We start from the raw sequence: 22,104 nt of genomic DNA on the forward strand, positions 1-22,104 counted from the left end.
ATAACAATGCATATATAAAAATTTAATTCTTAGATTTTGCTAATAATTGATTATTTGATAATATGTTTTGGGTGGACGAAATTACAATTTCCGCAAAGAAAATAACCTTAGTAGATTATAAATAACAATTATTTTCCTAATTGGTTCAATTAATCATAGTTAAGTTTTATTAATTTTTTTAGTTACTTTTTTCAGTGTTTTGGATTGTAGGCAGAAAAAATAAGTTTGAGAAAGTTTGTTTAAAACTAAAAGAATAATTTCTAAATTTTATTTTCTTTTTAATGATTCACAAAATGTTATAAATAACTTTTATTAAAAAATAAATATTTTCGTTAAATTGCCTTTTGAATTTTTGAGAAAAATTGCATATTTTTTTTCATTTTAGTACGACAAAAATTATTAAATTTATGATTTATGATTTATGATTGTTTCTATATTACATTTATGATTATTCTTATAATGAATAAAAATATAATTACAAAATACATTACTCTTTATTAAATTAGTTTAAATTGTATAAAAAAAAATTAATAAAACTACCATAAAAATTATTATCATGCGCAACGCGCAGGTTTGTGGCTAATCTATATATATATATATATATATATATAAAACCGAAACCTTTGGAGTTCCCACAATTTTCCACGTCATCACTATTTTCTTTTTCTTTTTATTTTAGATTCTTTTTATTTTTGGTTTAATTTTCCACGTCATCACTATTTTCTTTTTCTTTTGGATTCTTTTTATTTTTGGTTTTATATCTTATCAAGTATTACAATAGTTTAGTTTAAATAAAATTCTATTAGATATATGTTTCAAAAGCTTGAAAATAGCCTTTGGAGCTCCCATAATTTTCAACGTCATCACTATTTTCTTTTTCTTTTTCTTTTTCTTTTAGATTCTTTTTATTTTTGGTTTTATATCTTATCAAGTATTACAATAGTTTAGTTTAAATAAAATTCTATTAGATATATGTTTCAAAAGCTTGAAAATTCTATTTCAACTAAAATTCTATAACAAAAATTTTCACAAATATAAACTTCTGCCAAGGTCGAAACCCTTCATACTCACTCAAATTTTCACAAAGAAAACACACATATCAAATTGAAGCCATAGCAGGAAGCAAGTTGATTCTTCAACGAGAACAAATCCTGTAGTACAAAGGCCACCTAATTGCTTTTAGTTTTGAACTTGATTGTCTTATTAACAACAAAGTCTATGAATTGCAGTGATGGACAGCCGTCCACAAATAACATCTACGCAAGGGCTTGATGTTCTTCTTAATTATCTCATATAATTCTAGGAATTATTTTATTTAATTTTTTTTTGGAATTAATATATTTAGATGGTTGGCATAGCAGACAACGTAAAAACAATTTTCTGTCATTTATATTGCCTTCTGCATAACCCTATATCAATGTTGAAATGTTGTGTTTTACAACCATCTAATCTTAGTAACCAAACCCTGCACCTATGATTGTTTATGATTATTTTTGTTCATTGTTTGTAGTTTAAACCCATTAAAACTTATTGGCTGATGGTATTTCATGGTTTTTTTTTACCTTTACCTTTACTTTCAAGGTTGCTAGGAACACAACCTAACATGTGATTTTTTTTCATTGTTTAAAGTTTAGACCCATTAAAATTTAAAACTAATTACTTTATAGGTTCATGTACTTTTTTCTTCTTATTTTTCTCTTTTGAATAGTCATATATTTTGTGTTAGTTTTTGCAATATTTGAACATGTTTAGCAGATTTCAACAACTATACCATGTATTGTTCTTTTGAAGGTAATCAATTTTTCTTTTATATTTCTCTATTATAAAATCATATATATATAGTTTTGTTTCAATAATTTATAGGATGTAAATCTTATGATTCCTTAATATTTTTTGGCCTTTTGGAAGTTTTAACATCTGACTTTTTGAGTTATATTTTTCTAATATCCAAAACTATCTGGAAAATTTCAATAATTATAACCATGAATTATTATTTTGAGTGTAACAAATTTTTCTCTTATATTTCTCTGTTGTGTAGTCACACACACACATATATTTTTATAATTTTTAAGCTCTTAATCTTTTGATTCTTTTCAATAGTTATAAGTTTATAGTCATGAACTATTCTTTAATATTTTTCGTAAGTCATTGCACGTTCAAACAATGACTTCTTTATCAAATTGTAACACAAATTGAAGTTATACAAGAGCAATTCATGCAATAATATAGTTTCTTAATCAATTTAAAATTTTATAAAATCAATTTAGTTTACCACATAAATAGGTAGGTTCCCGTGCATAGCACGGGTTGGCGACTAGTGTTATGATAAAAATCATAACTTAACAAGTTTGTTTGGAGATAGAATTTTCTAATTCCTATTTGGGGTATTACAATTTCTATGTACGTGAATCCTTCGTTCAAGTTGAGCAATTTTCCCTTTCTCTTATAGCAAAAGCTTGGGTGTATCAATTTGATTCCGGACCCCTCCTCTAAAGCTAAGAACGAGCTTTTCTAAGAGAAACCATATGTCATATGTGCAATGGAAGTTAATTTGAGATGAGTAGTTTTTGAAGGATACTTAATAGGTGTTAGGCAAATTTTCTTTTGTTCATAGGGAATTGGAATGAGCTAGAACACTGCGAGATAGGGCTTGAATTGTACCTGGTTTGGGCCATCCATATCTCAACATTGCCCTCTGCTCTAACTAGAGTTGGGCTTGGGCCCACGCCTTAATGTATCCCTTTCCTTTTGTAGAATAAACTTAATGATTATTCAAAAAAAAAAAAAAAATCTACTCATAGCAAAAAGAATATAGGTTGACACATTCAATGATGAAAAATTCTTAGGTAATCTTGGAGTATAGTGAAATAGACCCTACCGTGAATGTGAGAGGAGGAAACACCATTTTTTGTGCTCCGGGAGTACCTAAGAATTACTCTTCAATGAGTTTCATTTAAACATAGAATGGATTATGTGCTTCATCAATCTTTTCATTGACTTTACTTGTTTTTGCCAACTATCCTTAACTTTTCAAAATTAATATTTCATTTGTTCTTATAGAAAACGGACTTGTTTTCTCGTATTAGGTTGCATGCCGGAGAACAATTTAGAAAACATTTTTTATTGTGTTGGATTGTATGAGAAAATCATTGATATTTCTTGTAATCCCAAATAACAATATGAATATTTAATTAACAAAAATAAACTCTAGATATTTGGGAGTCTCAAATGGGAAAACACATAACAAATTCTGGAATTTATACAAAAAAAAAGAGTGAAAAAGTGGTTGGTTTGAGCAAAACAGGTTTTTTTTTGGGGGGGGGGGGTGTGGGGGTGGAATCAATGGTCAATAAAATTATCAATCAATAATAGATCAATGGTCGGTTTGTGGAGAAAGAGAAAGGGGGCCAAGAGAGATTAAGAAAGGGTGCAATATTGTGCACATGCAAATCACTTTCAATGGTTGAGATTAAAAACACTTTTAATCTCAATCTTTAGAAGGATCTACATATATATAATGTGGCTCCAAGTAAATATTCTTGGCTACACTCCTAGTTAATGCTACCTTTTCATTTGCTTCATCACTCCGCAGAAATTTTTTCCTTGAAACTAGAGACATAGTCTAGTAAATACTCAAACGTCTTTCTTGGTTATCATTTTTGAGGTATATATGTAGTTGCTAGTTGGTTTCATGTGTCTCTATCCCCCTATGAAGTGGTTGACAGAAAATATGCTCAATTTGGCAAATGAACCCACTATGCTTTGTTTCCACCATATTATTGCCGACCCCTTCAATGTGGTTTGGAACATCTGACACATGATCTCATCAAGCACCATTTGAAAATGGGTCTTCGGTTTCGTCGATGGCTTTTAATTGGGGCATCTTGAATGTAAGATATCCCATGACTTCTTATGTAAAGGGAAGCAAGTAATGTTTATAGCTCTAAGTTGTTTTACATAGTTTTGTTTACATGCGGAAAAACAACTTTAAGTCACTATTACAGTTGCTTTTTCGTGTGTGTATGTGTGCGTGCACACGCAACCAGTGTAAACTTAGAAATCATGACTTTAGATCATAATGTTAGTTGTTTTTTGTGTGTGTAAAACTGAGTAAAATAATGACTGTGCAACAAGTTTAACCCTAAGGTTAAAAGTAATGCATCATAATAAAACTAGGCATTTGATAGTGGTGGCCCTTTGCATAGAAACTTGAAATAAGCTGAAAAAGGAGTACTTGTTTGATCTTGCCAATAATCTTTTGATATGGCCGGATCTAACAAAACAAAATGACAATGTTGTCCTCCAATTTTTTTAACAAGACAAAAAAGCTCTTTTTGCAATTTCCCTCCATTTCCTATTTCATCTCCCACCAATACTTATTTTACCAATATTTACTTTTTTTTTTCCTCCACTTTACCAATATCATAGAAAAAACTAAAAGAAGAGTTCAATGTTCAACAAAAAGACAAGAAAGAAAGAAGAGTTCAATAAATGATCAAAGAATGTCTACAAGAATATAGTGTTCAAGAAATTATAAATAAAGTACATATATTTCTTTTGTTCTTAATTTATTTTTCAAATATATTGAAATATGATTTTAATATTTATTTATCATTTTTGTTAAATTATTGTAGAATCAATGGATGAGAATTTTGTTGCAAGTGAGATTCATCAATTAGTTCCAATGAGTTGTTTTGACTTAAATGAATTACCTCAAGAAGGTATACTGTTCATTTTTAGATCCCTTAAAACACAACTAGATTAACCTAGTTAATTAGCCAAGTGATTACTTAGTCAAATTATCAAATCTAGGTTAACACAAATATATCTTATCATTGTAAAGTGTGGAAAATAAAGAACGCAACAATATGCTAACCTAGGAAAACCAAACCGGTAAAAAACCTGGGGAGGATTTAACCTAACTATACTCAAGGTAAAACGAATCCATTATGAAAGAATTGAAATTTACACAATAGCAACTTAGACCACTAACATCCTATTGCTACCTCGAGTATGAAACTTATTACAACGACCACGTGACAGCTCCGAGTCTACGGACTACTTCTTTCTTGGATTCATAGGAAGCACAAGCGCTCTCGCTTGTATATCTTTAAGCTCTTGAAACAACAACTGAATTAATCATCAAGTTCTTGACATAATCTTGATTCTTGATAACCCTAAGTGTATGTGAAGGCAAACACATCTAGATCTCACAAAAGATTCACACACACAGCATAAAGAGCAACCTGTAAACGTGGCTAGGGTTTTTCCTTTTATACTTAAGACAAAACATAAAACCCTACACGTTAAACGAGCTTAGGCTGAGTTGGAAACTTCTGCAAAAAAACAATTTGCACGAGCTTCAATCAATCGAGTCTAATTTTCGATCGATTGAGCCAGGCAGATTTACACAGTAAATCCTACAAAACACTCGATTCCAACTTTACATATTAACACACTTTGAGCAAGTTTAGATATTTGGGAGTCTCAAATGGGAAAACACAACAAATTCTATAATTTATACCAAAAAAAAAAAAAGGTGAAAAAGTGGTTGGTTTAAGCAAAATAGGTTTTTTTTTGGGGGGGGGGGGGGGGGAATCAACGGTCAATAAAATTATCAGTTTCACTTTCAATGGTTGAGATTAAAAACACTTTTAATCTCAATCTTTAGAAGGATATATATGTGTGTGTGTGTGTGTGGGGCTCCAAGTAAATATTCTTGGCTAGACTCCTAGTTAATGCTACCTTTTCATCTGCTTCATCACTTCGCAGAATCTTTTCATTGAAACTAGAGACGTAGTCTAGTAAATACTCAAATGTCTTTCTTGCTTATCATTTTTGAGGTATATATGTTGTTGGTTTCATGTGTCTCTATCCCCCTATGAAGTGGTTGACAGACAATATGCTCAATTTGGCAAAGGAACCCACTATGCTTTGTTTCCACCATATTATTGCCAACCCCTTCAATGTGGTCTGGAACATTCAACACATGATCTCATCAAGCACCACTTGAAAATAGGTCTCTGGTTTCGTCAATGGTTTTTAATTGGGGCATCTTGAATTTAGGATTTCCCATGACTACTTATGTAAAGGGAAGCAAGTAAAGTTAATAACACCTAAGTTGTTTTACACAGTTTTGTATATACACAAAAAAACAACTTTAAGTCATGAGGCTTTAAGTCACTATTACAGTTGCTTTTTCGTGTGTGTATGTGTGCGTGCACACGCAACCAGCGTAACTTAGAAATCAGGACTTCAAAATTTAAATCATAATGTTAGTTGTTTTTTTGTGTGTAAAACTGAGTAAAATAATGACTGTGCAACAAGTTTAACCCTAAGCTCAATACCTCAACATGAAAGATTCCTCCCTATTACATTGCGGGTTGGGTTTCCCTAACAGATTTCCCTATGTGCTCTGTTTGTTAGACAATAGTAATGCATCATAATAAAACTATACCTAATAGTACGCGTAGAAGTTATGATATTCATTCAACAACTTTGGCATTTTCCCTGGTAACACGTTCGGTAGCATCTAGTCAAAATTATACACAGACATGGACGATGGTCTGCACAACAGTCAGCACCATATAATCAATCAATGATCTGTGATTGACATCAATTGTGCATTCTGAACCTCCGAAAAAGTCAGTCACTTTTAAGACTAGATTGGTCTTCTTACGTGATTTTTCAAATTTTGTTTGTATGTTCAATAGGATTATGATCATCACCTCAATGATTTGTTTAAGAAGTAACTGTGCATCTGAAATTCTTTAAAAAAACAGTAATTATAGTTAACTTTTCAATGTTTTCATCACGAAATTATACGTGCCACTCAAACAAAAAGACATGTTTTGGGGCACTAATTATTATTATTTTTTAAATTAACAAGTACAGATTTGGCAGAAGTCGACAAGTTTATCCCTCTGGCTGCCGCTAATCTATTAAAAATTTGTAATATATTTTGTGGGGGAATTTGTTTTGAGTTCATCCAATGACTAAATAGCTAAAAAAAGGCACAAGTGGTGTTGTTCTGTGACATCAGAGAGATAATCAACTATTTAGAAATCTTCAAATTTGTAAAAAGTATTGTAGCTCAGTTGAATTAAATGGTTCTTCTCTCTGTGTAGTGAACATAGGTTCGAATTCTCTTTTCCCGCTTATAGTAAGAAATTTATTTTAATTTATTTATTTTGTTTTTAGATATGATAGCACAATTGTAGAATTTGCTATATGATGATTACTCACCATCTCATGCCAAGATATTAATTAATGGGTTTTTTTTTTTTTTTTTTTTTTTTTTTTTTTTTTTTTTGTAGTAGGGTTTGAATCCAGCTGACTCTTGTTCAATGACAAAAAAAAATTTTGGTTAACTGTAACCCGCAAGAATCTTTGAACTTTGATAACGCTCTTGTTTTCTTGCAGCCAGCTTCTTCCAAGCATAGTCTAACATATGACTATTACATAAACATACAACGGTCAGTATTAGGAGCTAACTATACAAAAAAACAAAGAGGGACGACCTTCTAGAAAAAATATCTTATTTTTTCCACTCACAAGGTGGTAGTAAGCAAACAAGTCAAGAATGTCTGCTGTGGTATCCTCACATCACATGAATGATGCATCCACTTCTCAGCCTACTAAAAAAAGGACCTTATGAAATTTAACTATGAATTTGAATTACAAAATTCTTCTCTTACTAGCTCTCTGCATTTGCAATGCTGAATCTGAAAGACCCCTCGGGTCAGTTTTGCAATACAGACACTAATATTGGTAATGGTAGCCAAATATCAGCAAATATTGATCACTTATTAGCTGAATTGGTTTCCAAAGCCACCTCCAATGGTTTTATTGCTACTTCCTATGGTAAAAACCAAGACCAAGTTTTTGGTCTTGGACAATGTAGAGGGGATGTGAGCAGGACAGACTGCTCAAGCTGCATCCAAGATGCAGCAAAGCAAATCCGCCAATGCTGTCCTAACCAAACCGATGCAAGAATTTGGAATGACCATTGCTTTTTACGTTACAACAATAAAAGCTTCATTGGAGAAATTGATACATCTTTTGGTATATTCCATTGGAAATTGGAAAATGTAACCGATCCTGCAAATTTTAACAAAGAACTAGGTACTCTGATGGATCAGATTAGAGCACAAGCAATTGAGACAAAGAATGAAGGGCTTGGAAAAGTGAGGCCAAGTTGTCATCATTTGCGACACTATATGCATTGGTGCAATGCACAAGAGACCTATTTCAGATAGATTGTGCATAGTGTCTGGCCATTGCTGTGGGCAATTTTGAAACCTTTTGTAAAGACCGGAAAGGATGCAGAGTTTTATATGGTAGTTGTTATGTCCAATATGAGCTCTATCCATTTTTGTTTCCTCTTGTTTCAAAGTCAAACAATACCATGGCTGATACTCTTATGGCTATAGTTTATCCATAAAATTTCCAAGCTTAGTCCCTATGCCATTGAGCCATGATAAGGAAACATATATGTTGCAATAACTCCTCGAAAGTTTTATTTCAATAAATACTTCAATTTGTGAAATTTACATGTTTGCATTGTTAAGGATCGGATTTTCTATTTCCTACTTTAAAAACAATAATATTTGTTGTTAGGATTTTTAAGTGTTGGCTAATTCCATACCCAATGTAATTGTATTGCTGAGTTTTGATATTGTAATGTAAATAGTGGTAAGAATGACAAGCTTGGTTGTGCAAGAATGAATGCTTGGCCTTGCGAAATTGAAAACCAAATAAAAACTTTCGGTAGAGTTTCTGTAGAGTCTTGGTCAACCAGAACCCTGTTACAAAAACTTTGATATTTGCTTCAAGATTTGGTTGTGTAACCGCCTCTAACCCAAACCCTACTTATATAAAAACCCTATACCAACCCTAATTTTTTGAGAAGGAAGATTGCTATTAAAAAACAAAGAAAAATTATCTGTGAGTGTTCTTTATCTTCCAACTATCTCCAATTGAATTATTTATGAGAGGAGATTTCCACCCAAACACTAAGATCACCTATTAAGTGTACTAGTCGCCAACCCATGCTATGCACGGGAACCTACCTATTTATGTGGTAAACTAAATTGATTTTATAAAATTTTAAATTGATTAAAAAACTATATTATTGCATGAATTGCTCTTGTATAACTTCAATTTGTGTTACAATTTGATAAAGAAGTCATTGTTTGAACATGCAATGACTTACGAAAAATATTAAAGAATAGTTCATGACTATAAACTTATAACTATTGAAAAGAATCAAAAGATTAAGAGCTTAAAAATTATAAAAATATATGTGTGTGTGACTACACAACAGAGAAATATAAGAGAAAAATTTGTTACACTCAAAATAATAATTCATGGTTATAATTATTGAAATTTTCCAGATAGTTTTGGATATTACAAAAATATAACTCAAAAAGTTAGATGTTAAAACTTCCAAAAGGCCAAAAAATATTAAGGAATCATAAGATTTACATCCTATAAATTATTGAAACAAAACTATATATATATATGATTTTATAATAGAGAAATATAAAAGAAAAATTGATTACCTTCAAAAGAACAATACATGGTATAGTTGTTGAAATCTGCTAAACATGTTCAAATATTGCAAAAACTAACACAAAATATATGACTATTCAAAAGAGAAAAATAAGAAGAAGAAAAAAGTACATGAACCTATAAAGTAATTAGTTTTAAATTTTAATGGGTCTAAACTTTAAACAATGAAAAAAAATCACATGTTAGGTTGTGTTCCTAGCAACCTTGAAAGTAAAAGTAAAGGGAAAAAAAAACCATGAAATACCATCAGCCAATAAGTTTTAATGGGTTTAAACTACAAACAATGAACAAAAATAATCATAAACAATCATAGGTGCAGGGTTTGGTTACCAAGATCAGATGGTTGTAAAACACAACATTTCAACATTGATTTAGGGTTATGCAGAAGGCAATATAAATGACAGAAAATTGTTTTTACGTTGTCTGCTATGCCAACCATCTAAATATATTAATTCCAAAAAAAAATTAAATAAAATAATTCCTAGAATTATATGAGATAATTAAGAAGAACATCAAGCCCTTGCGTAGATGTTATTTGTGGACGGCTGTCCATCACTGCAATTCATAGACTTTGTTGTTAATAAGACAATCAAGTTCAAAACTAAAAGCAATTAGGTGGCCTTTGTACTACAGGATTTGTTCTCGTTGAAGAATCAACTTGCTTCCTGCTATGGCTTCAATTTGATATGTGTGTTTTCTTTGTGAAAATTTGAGTGAGTATGAAGGGTTTCGACCTTGGCAGAAGTTTATATTTGTGAAAATTTTTGTTATAGAATTTTAGTTGAAATAGAATTTTCAAGCTTTTGAAACATATATCTAATAGAATTTTATTTAAACTAAACTATTGTAATACTTGATAAGATATAAAACCAAAAATAAAAAGAATCTAAAAGAAAAAGAAAAAGAAAAAGAAAAAGAAAATAGTGATGACGTTGAAAATTATGGGAGCTCCAAAGGCTATTTTCAAGCTTTTGAAACATATATCTAATAGAATTTTATTTAAACTAAACTATTGTAATACTTGATAAGATATAAAACCAAAAATAAAAAGAATCCAAAAGAAAAAGAAAATAGTGATGACGTGGAAAATTGAACCAAAAATAAAAAGAATCTAAAATAAAAAGAAAAAGAAAATAGTGATGACGTGGAAAATTGTGGGAACTCCAAAGGTTTCGGTTTTATATATATATATATATATATATATAGATTAGTCACAAACCTGCGCGTTGCGCATGATAATTATTTTTATGGTAGTTTTATTAAATTTTTTTTTATACAATTTAAACTAATTTAATAAAGAGTAATGTATTTTGTAATTATATTTTTATTCATTATAAGAATAATCATAAATGTAATATAGAAACAATCATAAATCATAAATCATAAATTTAATAATTTTTGTCGTACTAAAATGAAAAAAAAAATGCAATTTTTCTCAAAAATTCAAAAGGCAATTTAACGAAAATATTTATTTTTTAATAAAAGTTATTTATAACATTTTGTGAATCATTAAAAAGAAAATAAAATTTAGAAATTATTCTTTTAGTTTTAAACAAACTTTCTCAAACTTATTTTTTCTGCCTACAATCCAAAACACTGAAAAAAGTAACTAAAAAAATTAATAAAACTTAACTATGATTAATTGAACCAATTAGGAAAATAATTGTTATTTATAATCTACTAAGGTTATTTTCTTTGCGGAAATTGTAATTTCGTCCACCCAAAACATATTATCAAATAATCAATTATTAGCAAAATCTAAGAATTAAATTTTTATATATGCATTGTTATAAAATAATAATAATAATAATTAAAGTAAAATTGCGAAAGATAAAATTTGTCTCTCATCCAATAACTTTTGTTTAGCCAACCTTTGCTTTTCTCTAAATAAATTGCATTATAGAGTACTTTGTCTACCACAAAGGATTAAAAAATAAACAAAAATGATTAAAGTCCCATTGTTTAACATCTAAATTGAGCACTATAAAAATCATGCTATCAAATTACAGTAGCTACCAAATTAAATTATCCAAATCATGCTATGTATTAGAATAATATTATATTTTTATATTTAATCATTTATAATGCAATAGGATAACATTTAACAATCTAAGAGAGAGAGAGAGAGAGAGAGAACTGAATCGCATTAACCTAAAGTAGATTAAAGAATATAAAAAATTATCAACCTAAAGCGAAGATGCAAGAAAAATAAAAAATAAAAATCCACTCAAAAATTGTGTGTGTGTGTGTGTGTGTGTGTGTGAGAGAGAGAGAGAGAGAGAGAGAGAGAGAGAGAACCTTTTTTTTCTAAGGAAAAATTATGCATGGAATGAATGAGATAGTGACAAATTTATAGTAAGAAAGTGTGAATAAGAAGAGACAAAAATAGATGAAGATGAAGGGAAAGATGAAGAATGATATTAATGTAAAAAGTAGTGGGGAGATGAGAAGGTGAGAGAATGAGAGAATGAGAAAGGTTAGAGAAGTAGTGGGGAGATGAAAAGGTAAGGGAAGAAGAAAGGTTGGAGAAGTGTAAATATGAAATAAAAAAAATTATAAATAATTATAAGAAAATGGAAAAAAAAAAAGAAAAAAAAAAAAGAAAAAGATGATGACGTGGACGTTGACGTGGCTCAACGTGAGCGCAGCAGCATTAAACGCTACGCTTCAGCTTTTAGTAATATATTGATTGGAGTGCTTTGTGAAACCACAGAGAAGGAAAAAAAACTTCAAGTAGCCTTGGAGTAATTTAGAGATTGGTTTTTTGGTTGGTGATCGACTTGCAGCGTTGGATTACTGTGAATATATGGTCTGGTTCAGCAGTTGCAGTAGGAGTGGGAAGCTCATATACAATTTCTATTACATGCACTTGAGGGTCTTGTAGGTTAGCTTGTATCACAACTTCTTCATAGTGAATTTAATGAACTGGAGTAAGCCCCAGAGTGTTTTTCCTTATTGGGTTTTCACTTTGTGAACAATCTCTCGTCTCTTGTGTGTGACTGATAATTTAATTCTTTATCCACATTACAATTGTAATTGGTTAATTGATTAATCGGACTATTAATTGCAAAATTAATAAAATTTGTTGTAAGCCGTACTTAGGGGTCTAAACACATTTTTCTATTAGTATCAGAGCTTAGGTTCAACTGTTAGGATTTATTTCCTCTGTGTGATCCTTAAACCCAGTTTGTCATGGATAAAGACAATCTTTGACTATCCTGCCATACTTTGACAGCAATTTTATGCATATTAGAAGTTTCGCATGTGTGCGGTCCTGAAATCCATTAATGATAGAGTTTGATTGTCAATGGATAAAGGGTGGACCAAACTAAGACACCCACTGAAAAGTAGAAGAAAGAAGAATCTGCTGAGTCTAATTTTAACAACAAGGCCGTGAATGCAGTATACAATGTCGTGTCCACAGATGAGTTAAGGATGATTTCGAATGTAGAAACTACTAAGCCTGGTCTATCCTAGAAACTACTCGTGAAGACACTAAAGCAGTCAAAAACTCCAAACTCCACCTGTTAACCACCAAGTTTGAAGCAGTGAACTCAAAGCTCAATCTAAGTGAGAAGATCAATGAACCTAAGATAGTTACGGAAGTCTTGAGATCTTTGCTTGAGAGGTCCCTTTCTAAGGTTATTACCGTAAAAAAGAGCAAAGACTTACAATCTCTTAATTTGTAGGGTCTTTGCAAACCTATGAACTCACCCTTGCGCCTTGCCCACGGTATGAAAAATAAGTCTATAGTCCTAAAAAAAGTTAAAGAAGAAAACTCTGATTCATCCAATGATGATGGTGCTGAGGAAAACCTAGTTCTGTTAGGAAAAAACTTTAAAAATTTTCTGAAGTTCAAGAAGAATCAAAGACGATCTAAGGAACAAAAGGGTAAATAGTTAAGGAAAGAGTCCAGTGGGAGTTCTAGAGTTAAGAAAGACTCTAATTAGAGAAAGACTGAAAGAGTGGTACTCTCAAGGTTTGAAGTGCTTCAAGTGCAATGTCAATGGACACATCCATAAAAAGTGCCCAAATTATATCAAGTCCAAAGGTAAAGCTATGAATGCTACTTTGAGTAACTCTAAGAGTTCTAGTTCTGAGGACAATAGTGATAGTGAAGGAAACTTCATAGCTCCTACTGCTATAGCAGAAGTTGGCGATGGGAATTCTTGAGAATCCTCTAATGTAGATGATAAGGAAGACATAGTTTGAGGCTAGTGAGGGATCAGAAGATGAATCCAAAGGTAAGAAGGATCTTCAAATGGCTTACAATGAGCTGCTTGAGGATTGTTCTTATTATGCCAAGGCGGCTAAGGTTGCCCTTAAGAACTTAAATAAGTCTGAAACTAAGAACGCAGTTGTTGTAGATCAACTAAAACTGGCAAGGAAGGGGATAAAGCAGTAAAAGACTGATCTTGCTAGTTTTGTTGATAAAATTCATAAAAAAAAACAAAAACGGTAATCATAGTTAAATTTTCACAATGCAATTCTCTATGCAACTCAAGGAAAAAAAAGGTGTTTTTCTGCACTAATTACTTTTAGAGATTGACAAGTGCAGATTAGGCATAAGTTGATCAAGTTTATCCTTGTGGCTGCTGCTAAAGCTATTAAAAGTTTTTTAACACATTAGGTGGTGGAATTTGATTGAGTTCCAATGACTAAAGAGCTATTAAAAGGCACTGTGATGTTATTTTGAGTTTTGTGACATTAAACTGCTAATCAGCCAATCATAAATCTTTGAATTTTTCAAGAGTATTGCAGTTCGGTGGCATTTATTGCTTCTCTCTATGTGGAAAACCTAGGTTCGAATCCCTCTCCCCCCACTTATTGTAAGAAAAAATCCTTTATTTATTTTTTTTGTTTAGATAGGATTTGAAACATATGACATCTGCTTCATAATTATTACTCATTATTATTAGAGTAAGATACTAATGAATTTCTTTTTGGTGTTGGTGGAATTCAAACCCAACCAACCAGGTCACTTGTTCGACAACGAGAGATTTTACTAGTTTTTCTTTGAGATGATAGACTTTACTGGTCAAGTTAATTGAAACATGCAAGAATCTTCGAATTTGTATAATGATCTTTTTGCTGGCAGCCAGCTTCTTCACAGCATAGTCAACTTAAGACTGTATCATAACGTTCAACAAAGTCTTTATTATGAAGCAACTATAACAAAAATCAAACACACAGGGATCGCATTCTAGAAGAAAATATCTTATTTTCTCCACTCATAATGTGGTACTGAGCAAATAAGTCAAGAATGTATGCTTTGGTATCCCCACATTATCCACATACCAAGTCCACTCCCCAGCCTAATGAAAAGGACCTTATGAAATGAACCTTGGTGTGAGCTTGCTACAAAGGAGAAGTATGAATTTGAATTACAAAATTCTTCTCTTACTAGCTCTATGCATTTGTAATGCTGAATCTGCAAATCCCTTGGGGCAGTTTTGCAATACAGACACTAATATTGGTAGTGATAGCCAAATATCAGCTAATATTGATCGCTTATTAGCTGAATTGGTTTAAAAAACCCCCTCCAATGGTTTTATTGCTACTTCATAGGGTAAAAACCAATATCAAGTTTTTGGCCTGGCTCAATGTAGAGGGGATGTGAGCAGAACAGACTGCTCAAGTTGCATCCAAGATGCAGCAAAGCAAATCCGCCAACATTATCCCAACCAAGCCGATGCAAGAATTTGGTATGACTTTTGCTTTTTACGTTACAACATTAAAAGCTTCATTGGAGAAATTGATACATCTTATGGTATATTATATGGGAATGTGGAAAATGTAACTGAACCTGATACTTTTAACAAAGAACTAGGAACTCTGATTGGTCAGATTAGAGCACAAGCTGTTGAGACTAAGAATGAAGGGCTTGGGAAAGGTAAGACCAAGTTGTCAACATTTGTGACATTATATGCATTGGTGCAATGTGCTGTGGGCAATTTTGAAAACTTTTGCAAAGACTGGAAAGGATGCAGAGTTCTATATAGCAGTTGTCATGTCCGATATGAGCTCTATCCATTCTTCTTTCCTCTTGATTCAATGTCAAACCATACTATGGCTGATACTGTTATGGCCATAGTTTATTCATGAAAATTCCAAGCTAAGTCCCTATGCCAAATCAGCCCTTGTTAAGGAAACATAGATGTTGCTCTAACTCCTTGTAAGTTTCATTTCAATAAGTATTGCTATTTGTGACATTTACATGTGTGAATTGAAGCCACAGGCATGAGGCTTCACGCAAATAATATAGTCATGTATATGTAGTATATATGCATGTGCAGCCAATGACCTTTAGTCAAGTGGCACTTCCTTGTGTTTCCAATGGGTCAAGGTCTTTTGTTAAATATTCCTAATTCCAAGTATTTGTGTTTACAGCTTTGCTAAAATGGACTTGCATGCATGCCTTTCTTTGTTCCCAATCTGTTATGTAAAAAGTGTGTGAGCCCTCAAATAGAGATTTGAAACCAAAGAGAGAATTTATTTTATTTCCACAAGTACTTGGAATTTTCATGTGGCTGTTGACACAACTTACATACACTACAGCAATGCTAAATCCTTTTTAAAAAAAGAAAAAATAAATAAATGCGTGCAAACTTAGGGAGTATTCCCCTTTTTAACATGATATTTGGTCATACACATTTATGCATTCATGTGAACAACCAAGCATTCAATTGCACAAGTATAAACTCTGAATATAGGATACACTTTTCACATATGTACACAAGATATTATTAGACTTCTTCATTCCATAACAAATAAATAATTTAATGTAGAAGATCTTCATTTAGGAAATGTCTCCTTTGCCTGAAACCTGATTAGTTGTTGGCTTTGCCACAGCATCTAGGAAAAGGGATAACATCTCTAATATCATTCAGCCCAGTGGCAAAGAGAACCATATGATCGAACCCAAGACTGAATCCAGAGTGCTTGACTGTTCCATGCCTGCGAAGATCTAAGTACCACTCATACTGCTCTCTTGGCAAACCCAATTCCTTTATTCTGTCAACAAAAAAATATGATGTTAATATTTGCAGTTTTATGAGAAAACAGGAACAAGTTTGAGGCCATTACACTATATAACCATCAATATTAGCCACAAATTGATTGAGCAGACAGTAAACATAAATACATAATTATGCTCTATAAGTGTGACTACGAATTCTTCTTGTCATCATGTGATTTATAGATGCAGTTGTAAACTTCTACAACATCTGCTTCAATGAATTTACCAGATGTAATGCCCTTAAAAATGGCTAGATAAGGGTAAACTAGAATGTCATTACCTTGAACTTAACATATCAAAACGCTCCTCATTTTGGCTACCTGAAATTAAAGTTCCAGCCTGCAAGACAATTTATACAACCAGCCTAAATAAAAACTTGAATTTTATTCAAATGAGGAAACCTCAGTTAAAGGTCATTCATGATCTCATAGGCGCACAAAAAAACTCATTCTGGGCTTACGTTTGGTACAACCATATCAAATGCTGCAACTGTTTTTCTGTCATCATTCAAGCGAGCATAAAAGGGCTTAACTTCTTTTGGATAGTTGTATATTATTACAGGCTTCTTGTAGATCTCCTCAGCCATGTAACTGTTATGACATGAAAAGAAGGTGAGTACTTGCAGTAAGTAGAGGCCTCACTTCCTACATTTCAAACGTTGGCAAATCCAACAATGAAAAAAATAGGTGTACCTTAGATGATCTGCTGTAAGAGCATCACCCCACTCAAGTTTCTTTTCAAATATATTATCTGCAACCTGGGAGGCAAATTTCAATATAAACATAAGTTAAAAATTGCTTTGGGTGAAAATGATTGTCAGGATAACATGCCCAAGGAACTAATAGTGTGATCTACCTGTTTAAAAGAATCTACTGCATCAGTGTAGGAAATCTTTTCAATTGTAGTTGATATCATTGATTGAAGGTGAGCAATGCAGGGTTTGTCAATTCGTTTTGAAAGAAATTTCAAATCTTCAGAACAGTTGTCCAAAATCCATTTGCAAAGGAACTTGAAAAAGTCATCCGCACAGCTCATGGCATCCTGAAAATTTCACAATCATTTATAATTATATGAAAAAAGAATATAGAAGTATAGACATTTTCTACCGTGGAGATCTGGTAATAATACATTGCAAGTCTGAAACTTGTTCAAGTCCAAATTAAACATAATGACATTATCACAATAGGGAGGTCGTGAGAAGGATGTGCTGAATAAATTATCAACCTATGGACTACATTTGACGTACAAACTATATATTATGAAGACCAATAGAAATACTTAAAATGCTGGGTAAGAGGAGCTTATACCTCTAACTGTGAAAAAGCCATTTCAATGTCAACCATTGACATCTCTGCCACACGTTCTGTAGAATCTGCTCTAAACCTGGGTCCAACTGAGTAAACATTTCCAAGGGCGCATGCATGGCTCTCCAGATGTAGGCGACCAGAAACAGTTAGGTAAGTTTGGCGGGCAAAGAAATCTTCAGAAAAGTTAATATCAGCCTTCAGTGAAGTTCCAGGTTTTGGTTTTTCTCTTGCTTCTAACTGTGATGCTAGTTCATTTGTTTTATGAAAATCTTGAACTGCAACTGTCAGTGCTTCCTTGTTGCTTTCACTCCTCTTTAGTTCTTCAATTACCTTACTTTTCTCCTCTACAGCAGACTTAATAACTTCAGGGCTAACTCCATCGGTGTCATTACGGGTGTTTGGCTTCACCTTTATATCTGCTTTTCCAAGAAGAGTTGTAACCTGGAATTTTTCACTAAATCCTTCACAGTCTGTGGTCGTGATAATGGGTACTTGCACATAAAGGAAGCCATGGTTTTGGAAGAATGTGTGAGTCGCGAAAGTCAGGGCATTGCTGATTCTCACGACAGATGCCACCTAGATAATGTGAAACATGTCAAATAAATAAAACTTAGATACAGTTTCGTAAGTGTAATCAAGTTTCAATATGATTGCTATAGTATAATGTAAGTGCGAGCCTTTAATAAGGCTTCAAAAATGTGATGACAACATTAATAAGTTATATTACTATAGAATTTGTGTGATACAAGATATAATCAGCTCATTGACAAATTCTATTTCCAAGAAGTAGCACTCCAAAAGTAATAAAAGAAATTGAAATACTGCATTTAGAATATAGGTATAGTTATTATGATTTACCCTATTGAATATCCGTAAGTGCACAGATCCATACCAGTCAAAAACAATTATGTATCTCAGCACTGGGTGGGGAAAAAAGAAGAAGTAAAATTGGATTACCTCTAGAAGTCACGTGGTAGTACATACTATGGGTTCAAAAATTATAGATACATACTAAGAAAAACCCAGAAAGGACTAAAATAAATTCAATAAAATTGCAGTGTCCTAGGTAACTTACCGTGGTTGTCCGAGGTCGAAACTGGGAATAATTCCTTAACATTTCAAATGGTACTTTTTTCTTTGATAATGGATACTTATCATGTTCCACTGTCCCTATATGAAGAATTCTCTCCACTTTAAGCTCGATAACATGTTTTCTCAGTACCGATGGCTGCATCAATACACCTTCTACCAATATACAAGTTCCAATAGGCAGGAGCTGGCAGGGAGGAGCTATACTGGAGGCTACAAGAACCTGATAGATTTTAATTTTAGTTAGAATATGATATAAAAGTCCTAAGATCTGGTACGAAACTCTTATTGATCAATAAATGATTTGAAACTTGTTATGATAGATGTGCCTTCAATAAGGAATGAATATGCAATTCCACCAAAAAGAAAATAAAAAAGGTTGGAATTTATGCTCAATACCTTGAGTTTCAAAGTGCAGCCAACAACTTAGAAAGATTTTTTTGGGGGTAAGGCTGCCTACCAATCACCTCTCACGAAACCCGCAAAAATGAGAGTTTTGTGCAATAGGTACAGTTTTTTTTAGGGTCCTGGCCTCTAGTTTATAGAGTCATTTTATTTATATTCTCCAAGTCTATACTATAATAAAATTTTGGGGTTTAATTTTTATGAGAGCAAAGCTCAAAACCTCTGAATTCTTCTCTAAACTAGTGGTTTTGACCCATGACAAGGGCATGATTAGCCAAACTCTAAAACTATTAATCGATTTGCATAACAACAAGCATTTAGAATGCATAGTTTATATGAACAAAATATAGTAACCAAAAGGCCTCTATGAAAAATAAAGAAGACCCCTTTTAATTCTCCTAAATATGAAGCTAACTTGATGTGTAATCAATCATCATATTTTTCCATAGCAAAATATAAGCTATTGTTCCACATAACTGAATGTATATACCTGAAGAGTTGCAACACATGAACCATCACTAACTCGCAAGAAAGCAATGGAAGGCAGTGGTGGCGTCAGCGGCCTAGGAGCCGGCTTCTCCAACTTCTCACGAGCATGGTAATTTCCAATCCCCAAAACATTTATGATGGACCGGAAAAATGGTATCCGAGTCTGAATCATTTCGACACAGCTAATTTCGACTTTAGACTCTTTTTCAACAGCTTGTGGTGGCGGTGGCAGTTGCGGTGGCACGGGCTCTTTAGTCTTCTCTTTAGAAGACTTGACCCACCCCCCTATCAAAACTCTCTCACCAACCAATCCCACACCACCATCATCACGCTCCAATATGGTTTTCAATAAGACCCGGTTGGAGTACTTGCAAGTAGTCACTGCAACCAGCATGGCTGCAGCTTCTTCTTGTTGTTTTTGTTGTTCATGTTGTGGCTGCTCTTGTTGTTGTTGTTGTTGTTGTTGTTGTTCGGTGGCCATCTGGAGATGAAAAGATAGGAAAATAAGAAGAAGAAGAAGAAGAAGAAGAAGATGGTTGATGGGTTTTTGGAGGCGAGCTTAAATAGCATGGCGGAGATACCTTGAGTGAGAAGTGATGCAGAGGAGGGAGAGGTTGAAGGAGAAGGAAAGGGATTGTCTGCGAGTTTTGGTTTGTGCAACATTGGATAGCATTAGAGAGAAACAGAGAGAAAGAGGTGGGAGGCTTTGTTTGGTTTGGAATCTTTTCAAGCGTTGGGTATTCGCGGGAAGGAGGAGTTCTCAACTTCCAATTCTGCCTAATCTTTAAATTTGGCAACGTTAAGAGAAACCCAACTTGAAAGGAATGCTAATAAAGGTTGTATTATTTATTTATTTATTTATTTTTGGATAACCTACATTTTTTCATTCTAAACTATTACCTCGATTATACTTACCTTATAAATTATTGAAATGCATGATTAACCCTTCAAGTTATAACTCGGTTACATTGTCCCCTCTGCTGTTTGCTTTGGTGTTATGTTAGATGAAATTTAACATCAAAAGATCAAATTACCCATCTTCAAATCAAATGACTTATGGGTAAATTGGTCTCTCAATACTAAATTTTGTCGGACTTAATAGCAAAACATACCACATGTGGTTAAGTGTAATGTGTTTTTAAAATTGGGGGAGGGAGGGGTCAATTATGCATTTTGATAGTTCAAGGGGTTAAGTATGACTGGGCGATGATTTATGATAATAAAAAAAAAAAAAAAGTAATTTTTCCTTTATTTTTTTATACGATAGTTATAATAATAGTGGAAAGAGATCCAAACCCAACAATTAATCTGATAAGGGTCATATTCATATCAAGGGTTATAATTTACACGAATTTGTATTTTGAAACTTGTAAGGAGTGTCTTAAAAAACGCAAGTTTTTTTTTTTTTTTTTTTTTTTTTTTTTTTTTTTTTGAGAAAGCTTAAAAACACAAGTTAAAAATGAAAAGTTAAAAAAAAAAAAACACAAAAAAAATGCATTTAAACCTAACATTTTAGGGGTAGCAATTTAAACCGTTGAGCCACAAACTTCAAAAAATAATAAATTAAATCTCATAGCTTCAAAATAATTAATTAAACTAAGGTTTCAAAAAGTAACAAATTAAACTTTCAACATATATTAAATCTCAAAACAATGTTGTTCCACGTTAGTGAAATAAGATTTAATTTGTTACTTTTAAAACTATAGAGTTTAATATATATATATATATATATATTAAACTCTATAGTTTTAAAAGTAACAAATTAAATCTTATTTCACTAATGTATATATATATATATTCTAATTATGAAATAGTATACATTCAAAAATTATTTATCAATAATTTATTGGAGTAAATGCACTAATTCAAAATGTTTGGATGTATTTTTCTTGATTTTCATAATGTGATAGCAAGTTCCTTCTACTCAAAGCAACATTTTGCAGCTTCGAGTTAAAGAATTAGCTTTTTCAAAAATAAAAAATGGGAGTAACATTTCTTACCAATCACCTTTTCTATATCCTGCAAAAAGGGTAGTTTGGTGCACCAAGTACAATTTTTTTTTAAAAAAAAAAATTAAAAGAAAAATCATTTCATAGAATAGTAAATGTAAGGACTCGATTTGTAACGACCCAAAATGATGTTGGGTTCGCACGTAAAAAGGCCCAAACAATATCACTTATAGAGCGTGAATTTGAAAGGCTAGGCCTTGGTCACCGGATGAGG

General features: G+C 32.3%; 1 protein-coding gene and 2 pseudogenes across 1 annotated transcript; 2 read left to right on the plus strand and 1 right to left on the minus strand.

The window, feature by feature from the left end:
- The first annotated feature begins 7,666 nt into the window (after positions 1 to 7,666).
- Positions 7,667 to 8,505, plus strand: LOC126700349 (cysteine-rich repeat secretory protein 55-like; annotated as a pseudogene).
- Positions 8,506 to 14,936: 6,431 nt separating this feature from the next.
- On the plus strand, positions 14,937 to 15,789 carry LOC126698803 (cysteine-rich repeat secretory protein 55-like; annotated as a pseudogene).
- A 256-nt stretch (positions 15,790 to 16,045) lies between these two features.
- On the minus strand, positions 16,046 to 20,650 carry LOC126698802 (asparagine--tRNA ligase, cytoplasmic 2). Its single transcript, XM_050396260.1, has 8 exons — positions 19,883 to 20,650; positions 18,974 to 19,210; positions 17,899 to 18,474; positions 17,447 to 17,632; positions 17,284 to 17,348; positions 17,052 to 17,181; positions 16,872 to 16,930; positions 16,046 to 16,587 (listed from the first exon to the last, which is right to left on the minus strand). Exons 1-8 carry the CDS (start codon positions 20,360 to 20,362, stop codon positions 16,404 to 16,406), a joined length of 1,917 nt encoding a protein of 638 aa, XP_050252217.1. The 5' UTR covers positions 20,363 to 20,650; the 3' UTR covers positions 16,046 to 16,403.
- Between the last annotated feature and the right edge of the window lie 1,454 nt (positions 20,651 to 22,104).

This window comes from Quercus robur, chromosome 9 (genome assembly GCF_932294415.1).
Source record: "Quercus robur chromosome 9, dhQueRobu3.1, whole genome shotgun sequence".
Taxonomy (NCBI): Eukaryota; Viridiplantae; Streptophyta; class Magnoliopsida; order Fagales; family Fagaceae; genus Quercus; species Quercus robur.